Raw genomic sequence first — 7972 nt, 5'->3', positions numbered from 1 at the left:
AGAAATCTTTTCTTGGAAATAAGTGATTTCCTACTTATTTTCTAATGTTTATAAGTAAGTAAATAAATACTATTCGAAAAATATTTATATGTAAATAGCAAAACACTATAGGTGTGAGATGAGGTAGGGAGCAGGGTTCATAGATGAAGAGGGGAGAGATGATCAACGAGTGGGGATTGGGGGCATTGGGTGTGAGTTTGGAGGAGACAATAAATTTAGATTATCACTTATACAATTTATTTTCACTAATTTTGTTAGAAACATTTTTTTCTTCATTTTTAAAAAAATTATTTTTCTAAAAAAAAACTTAGACCAATCGAACATGATAAAATTGAAAATATTTTTCACCCTAACGAACACACGGTTACAGTCATGGCAAACGGAATAGCTACTTTCTACTATATTAGAGTGAGTGAGCGAGTGGTATCAATATGTGTGCTTAGTTGTAATTTGTATGAAAAGTAATGGTAGTTTGACAGTTAACCTTTGCCTTTCAATTGTGACTCTACGTGTCTTTCAATAATTAATTAAAATTATGAATCAAATGCATCTTTTATTACTCCATCTATTCATGTTTATTTATTCACACTTTTAAAAATAGATTTTTAATTTTATTTGTCACTTTAACCATTTTAGGAAAAATTATTATTATTTTTCATGTTTTACTCTTAGAATTAATTACTTATTCTCTTGATCATTTTTCAAGACCTAATACTAAACATCAATTAATAAGAATAATGTGATAAAATAGTCATGTCAATCATTATTTTCTTAAGGATTTGTGCCAACTCTTTTAGATTTAGATATAAACATACTTCGTGGATTTTATTTTATCTAAATATGTTTGATTAAATATGATTTTTAAGAAACAATAAATATATTTGAGACTTTTCTCTTAAATATGTCACACTATTTGTGACTTTTTATAATTATAACAGTTTTTCATTAAAAGTGATGGACAATTTACAATCGAATACTGCAATTTTTGTTGCCTGTATACAAATGTATGTGATACTGTATACTGCAATGCTTGATTTATGTGTTTTTCCATTCCTTGTATGTAATAAATATTGTAATATATATATTTGAAGTTAGTAAATTAGGGGGTTGATAAGGCCACCAGATTTTTGAGTAATTTTATTAATTTTAAATTTTAACTAAGAATTTGTTTGATCTATCAAAGAAAAGATTTCCTTGTGTGATCATGTGCTAAAAAATTCTAGAAAGATGGATTGAGATACAATGATAAATTTCTCAGTGGACAATAACTAATTTTCCACTAATTTTTTGTAGACGAAAAAGAAGAATTAAATAAATATAATTTTATTGAAATAGTTAGTTATGATCATTATTGAGCTCATACTTGCACGGGCGAATTCTATCTAGTGTACTAAAAAAAGAGAGCAAGTATAATTCTCCCTAAACAATAAAATATTTTGAGGTGAAATTTCTAATCTTAATAAGGTCTTGTTAGTTATAGACTATCAACAGACACCAACAAAGAGTTGTTTTTCAATTTCTATGATTGTCATGCGCTTGCCCGTGAGTTCGTCTCAATTTGGACAAAACTTCCATAAAAATCGATATATACTAACAGAAGATTATTATTTTGAACCATATTTAATTTGCTACTACACAAAAAACTTCTCATGTTAAACGAATAATAACAATTTATTTGCATAGTCGAAGATCTATGGAAAACAGCCTTTACCTTCACAAACTAGGCATTGGATTACACTGGATATGTTGTTGCTCTAAATGAAGTAATTTCACCCTGGTAGCTTCCATTATCTTTTTTAACAGTGAAGGATTATAAAAAGATACTTCTCAGTTGGTTTCCCATAGAAGCCATCAGCATATTAATTGAAAAATCTGTAGCTCGCTTCTTACCCCATTTGAAAACGTTCCCCAGATCATTCGTTATGGCACAAGTAGTTGATCCATCTTTACATGGAAAGTATAAGTTTCTATCACAAATGAATATTGTAAAGGCAGACAATTACAACAAAAGAGATGGATAACTGCATTAAAACAGGACCAAACTCTCAAACCGTGCAGACTGAAGTGTATCAAAGATATTCCGGGCTCCAACTCTTCTTGCAACACTGTCAAGGGGATTCATAATACAAGAGACGATATCCAGGAAAGCAACATCAAACATTTCCTTGGCAGATATCACCTCGACATAATGGGCATACCCTACATCAAAATGAACAACTTTAACTTCAGTTTCATTTAGAGGAAGATATTTTTCGTCAAAAAGAAAAAGATAATTATCACAAGGCAAGACAAGATTATAATCACTCTTATTGCTTTGAGATCTTAATTAAAAAACTAGTGACACTTCAGGAACTACATCCTCTCCTAATCTTTTTTTTGGGTTGCAATCTTCATAGCCTAATCTAATTCCTTTTCCCGGTAAGATGATCAACTTTTCAGTTGTGATCCTCAATGAAATCTTCAGCTTTTAAATGAATATTTACGAGGCCTACAAAGTCATTATCTTAGTAAGCATGATTTCAAACATGATACTTCTGCTCATGAGTACGGTAGCAAAGGCAAAGGAAAGATTGAGGTTACTAACCGGGGAAATACCCGAAACTTTATGTTCAAGAAACAAGTCCCAAAGAGATTCCATCTCATCAAATCATATTCAAGTACATTTTTGTTCACCTATTTGCAAGTATCATGATAAGAGGATAGGCTAGATTGAAGTTTGTAACTTCAATCTTCAGGAAAATTGGATGATACACATAGTTGAGAAGCTTCTGAAATTGACTGAAAGATATCAGCACAAAGCAAAAGGGGAAAAGTATACCTGTGAATTTCTTTGAGCCATTTGTCAACACAAGTCCTGTGAAATTCATGATGGCAAGGCAGTGTTCGTAACATATCTCCTTCTTCGTACTCAACCAGACAAATGTAACATCTGTCAAAATAAATCCAAATATTCACATGCAGAAAATAAGGCCATAATATTCAAGCTAACAAGACCACACCACATAACAAATTAACTTTTCGACTAAGAATGAAAGAAAGAAAAGGAAAAATTTAAATATTCTGCATATTGAATTAGATAAAAACAAAACCTGAAGGAGTTTTAACATAAAGCACCCAATCATGTTATATTTATTCCCAGACAACCAGTAATGATGAGTTAACTTACTCCAGGAGGACATAACCAAATAGATTATTTCTAGGTCTAAATCCTATGCTAGCAGCAGATTGAGAATGAAAGAAGACCAATACTTGCACCTCGAACTCTTTAAAACTTCTATTCAGAATTGGATAATTAATGGAAGTACATGTGACAGCAAAATACTAGTAAAGAAGACCTTCAAGATTATTGGTACTTCGTGGCAAATGCTTTGGAGTTGAGAAGTTTCCCAGTATCTTAAATTCTATTCTTTCTTTTTTTTAGAATCATTGCATTCTCACAGTGCTTGTGTTGGTATCATCAAATATACAAGGACACATCTTCTAGTGTTAGAGGTACCATTATATCACTTATATAATTTGGAACAAAATGCCAAAGCACAGTTCGTGCAGGTGTACGTGCTTGCATTTTAGACAAAGCAAACTCTCCATGCTGAAAAGAAAAAAAGAAGAAAAATAAAGAATACAATCGTAGAAATCCCATCTGAAACAGAGATCTGCTTGTTAAATGGCTCAAAATCTTCTTATTCCAATATAACTAATGCCAAGTGAGCTGGCTAGTTTGGTTTGTTGAAATGCTTCCAATAATTCAAATTCCACACTCAGAGCAAAAAAAATTCAGATCCTCACATATTGGAAATTAGAAAATAAAGATATGTCAACATCTTTCAGAACATTCATGAACATTCTTCAATCAGTATTCTATAAAAAACCTTTAGATACATCTATATTCACCTCCTTTCAGAGGAAGAAAGATTTTCATTTTTTGGGGATTTGCCAAATGCAGTATAAAAGGAAATAAAGAGGGTTAAGCAAGATTCACTTGGCTATTGAGCCTGTTATCATTGGTCATAAGTTTTCCTTTTCCATAGGACTACTAATTAATCATGCCAGTCAGAAGTGCTAGTGTGCTACTCTTTTTCAGTAGCTTCCCTTCAATATCTGTGTCTCTTCTAGCTATTTTTTTATCAGACAAGTTGAATTTTTAGTTAATTAGCAACCAGAGATGCAATTTCAGGGGCTCCTATATGTTCCTTTTTCTCCGATCCAAATTCAAGGAGCTTACAAAATCCAAAAACATAACTGCAATAGTTAATTAGAATGGATACACCAAGCAAAATGGTTCAATAAGCAAAAAGTACCTTTTTTAGCTACGTTTGACCCTAAATTTTTGCATAACCTTTTGGAAATTCATTTAAATTTACTATTAAAAAGTGCTCTATCAATATGAATAACTCTCTCAGAAAGAATTAGAGATTGAAAACTAAAGCACAAAACTGTAAAATGGTGCAAGCAAAAAAGGAACAAATGAAACAAAAACATAGCATTGCTAGATTGCTTGGAAGCAATTAGCATACCAGTGTTATCAAAGGCGAAAAGCGCAAAAAAGATCTAAGGTCCGTTGGAGCTTTAGGCGCAAATAAAGTGTGATCTTTAATGAAAAAAGGTGCAAAGGGAGAAAAAATAAAATATATATATATATAGTAAGACTAATAATTATAAACATGAATGACAATTATATGAACAAAGAAATTGAAAAAAGATTAAGATAAATGAAATATCAATTGTTTCGTGTCATCTCTTCAGAAGAGGCTCATTGGAAAGGAAAAATATGCCTTAGAACCTTGATGACAACACTAAAGCGCACAAAAAGCGAGGCACAGTGCTCAACACGTTTTGAGCCTCGCTTCAGGGCTTAAGTGCGCTTTAAGTGCGCTTTAAGCGCGCCTTTGACAATAGCATACAAAATAAAATCTTAAAGGTGCAAAACTGGCAAAAAAAGTAAAATGTTCTACTCACTGTGCAACTTCGTCATTCGAACTCCTATGCAATTTGTTGTATGATTTAACAGGTAGGGATTCAACAACTTCATTGGGTGCTGGAACAGATCCGATTGAGGATACAGAAGGCTGGGATGATAATACAACTGATTGCTGATGAATTTCATCCAGAACCTAAAATGAGTATCCAAGTTCAACTCGTACTGATGATTAAAAGGTAAATGTTGATAGAGTAAAACAGATTGGTAACATTACCTCAAATAAAGCTTCTGCCAACATAACAATTCTTGAAATGCTTGCCCTGGCACTACTGTCACTATCTAAGTTAGCTCCTTGGCTACTGATACGACATGTACAGTGACCTGATCGATGCTGACCAGATAAAACACAAGATCTCTCATGTCCAGAGTGGTTCTCAAAGCGCCTTCCCAGTCGTTGAAGGGCGTAGACCTAAAAAGTTGTCCAATATGTGCTTGTCAAGAAAGTGGTGTCTTGGCTCAAAACTATACATGATTAAAGGGACTGTACATTCAATATGCTTTTCAAGCACATTCAGATTACAGTTCTGTTTGAAAAAATAATACCAAATGGTACATATATTTTAAGAATTAATTTGGAAGTAGCTATTTCATAAGTGGCCAACGAGTTCCACCAAACACGTGACACACAGGATTAGAAGTACTGCATTCATGTATATAGCAAAACAGACTATTACCCTCTTGCTTATATGGGGGTGAATATAGCCTAAATGTACGCACAATGAAGTTAGGCAGATATTTACAGACCTGAGATCTTATTCTTCTTCGCCGCTCTAGCCAATTTGACCTATGCTCCAGAAGATCATGATATCTTGTTTCTCTTCCTCTTGGGCTCTCAACTGCATAATATTGACTCCCGTACAAGGAGGTAGAGGCACCAGATGATGGAAAGCCAGAAGTATTTGATAGAATTAAGTCATTCACTTCGGATGCCGCCGAACGCAATTCACCACCTAAATTCTGTCTCACACTATTCTCACTAGCATGTTCGGTTTCCATTTCCCGTTGAAAGGAACAAACATCAGGAAATGATGATCTTCGAACAACCCTGTCGCGAAGTCTACCGACACTCAGGGTTCTGCTGATACTGATGTTCCTTTCAGTAGGCTCACGAGCTGCACTCCTTCTGTCAGAAACTCTTGTCTCGATACCATCAGTATAATTATGATTTCTTGGAGAAAATAAATTAAAAGTACACTCTACTCTAGTATCATGTCTGTCACCTGACAAACCTCTTCTGGAAGCAGGATGTGGCTCATCCATGAAATTATCAGAGAAGTTAGCAGTTGAAGGAGAAAATACTAAGTTATTAGAAGTAACATCTTCAGAGCATCGGCTAGGAGACTGATTGCTGAAACAACTAGGAAAGAAGTCACAATTCTGTGTCCTTTCATTTCTTTCAGTGAATCTACCTGACGAACTTGAGCGCGGAAGCTCATCCCCATCAATTGAAGTAGCAAACCTCTGTGAAGATGCAAAAAGGGACCTTGCTGACCCTAAACTGTTTGCTCTGCTCAGCCGGAAGCTCGTGTTTCCAGGACGAAAACTGAAGCGTGGGAGGAAACGACCTGAAAGATTCGATGATCTAGATGATGAAGCTCGAGAAGAAGCATCACCTTTCCTAGCAATGGTATCGGATATGCGTGAAACATTCCAATCATCAAGCCCAACATTGGAGGCTACACATGTTTCATCATGCTTCTTAACTTTAACCTTTCCAAACCATTCAGCCTTTCTTCCTCCTGATTTAGCCTCACTCAAACAAGGACCACTAGCCTCGTTTCGTTTGGTTTGATTTTCCAAAGCCTGAAATACATGTTTATGAATCAAAAAAGATATCGCAAATGACAAAAGTGTAGTAGTTTATACTATATTCCACATTTACCTGTGCAGCTTAAGAATATTATACATTTTTTTCAGAGCACTAACAATTCTAGAGCCAAAAGTACAACAATGAAACAACCTCTATGCATGCCGTAAATGCAGAATGCTAGAAAAATACCAATCTGTTGTCCATTAGCACTAAACTAGACCACTAAAAAAACAAATATACACGGAAAACCAGTTAGTACTAAATCGCCTTTCATAATGTGCCTAAGAGCACTAACCTATTGATGGCCATTGTAAAGCCAAACAAGCACACAATGTAGCATGATCAAAAGGTGCAAAATGCTAGAAAAACACAGAGAACAAACCTGTGCTACTTCATTTTCAGAATCGCGAGATCCGAGACACGCTGACTGAAAAACTTTACTCCGAGTAGATCGAGATCTCCGAACGACCGCCGACGACGACGACGATGAAGATGATGCCGCCGGAGACGACGGCGGCAACTGTGAATCAGCTGCATTGTTCTTGCTACTACTCGAACCCATTACAAGTAGAAAAGTGTAGATCCAAATGAGAAGTTTCAGATCCAGTAATTTGAATGTAATAGTTGGATTTTGATTATTTTATACAAATTTATTGTGTATAATTTTGATGGATTAGTGTAGTGGGGTAGTGGTAGGGAAAGAGAAGAGCATATGGGCGTTATTTGTGGCAGTATTTGGGGATTCAAATTCAAGCTTGGTCGGGACGCTGCCGTTTAAACAGTATATACATATTCTTTTGTTGCTCTTTTGGCTGTGTAATGTGTATGTGTTGCTGCCTGTGTAGTAATAGCGCGAATTCAAATGCAAACCACTTTGTATTTATTTTTTTTAGGATTTTAGGAATGATTGTTCTCTATCTTCCTTGGATTTTGGCAGTTTTTTTTTTTTTTTAAGAAATGAGATCTTTTAGCCTTTAATGGATTTTTTTAATTATTTTTATAGATCTTTTATAAAAAGAGCATAAACTTAAAAAACAATAATTCTAAGTGACTTATCACTAAAGTATCAAAATTTCTAAACCTTTTAATCTATTATTGATAATTTTAGAGATTTTATTTCTATAAAAATGGTTAATCATTACAACTTTTTCAATTCCACCGGATACCATCAACTCGCTTGTTTG

The 7972-nt window shown here is 34.2% G+C and overlaps 1 protein-coding gene across 2 annotated transcripts; it reads right to left on the bottom strand.

Annotated features, from left to right (window-relative positions):
• Positions 1 to 1920: 1920 nt before the first annotated feature.
• LOC129889533 (uncharacterized) lies at positions 1921 to 7694 on the bottom strand. Of its 2 annotated transcripts, none has more exons than XM_055964872.1 (6): positions 7171 to 7694; positions 5723 to 6781; positions 5193 to 5387; positions 4957 to 5090; positions 2819 to 2929; positions 1921 to 2199 (listed from the first exon to the last, which is right to left on the bottom strand). In XM_055964872.1, the coding sequence occupies exons 1-6, from the start codon at positions 7348 to 7350 to the stop codon at positions 2154 to 2156; spliced, it is 1725 nt and encodes a 574-aa protein (XP_055820847.1). In that variant the 5' UTR covers positions 7351 to 7694; the 3' UTR covers positions 1921 to 2153. The 2 variants fall into 2 exon arrangements, with proteins under 2 accessions (XP_055820847.1, XP_055820846.1); XM_055964871.1 differs by having other exon boundaries at positions 4957 to 5111; positions 7171 to 7693.
• Between the last annotated feature and the right edge of the window lie 278 nt (positions 7695 to 7972).

The sequence above is a fragment of the Solanum dulcamara genome, chromosome 5 (genome assembly GCF_947179165.1).
Source record: "Solanum dulcamara chromosome 5, daSolDulc1.2, whole genome shotgun sequence".
NCBI classification, from domain to species: Eukaryota; Viridiplantae; Streptophyta; class Magnoliopsida; order Solanales; family Solanaceae; genus Solanum; species Solanum dulcamara.
This window is presented reverse-complemented; position numbering and strand designations above follow the sequence as displayed.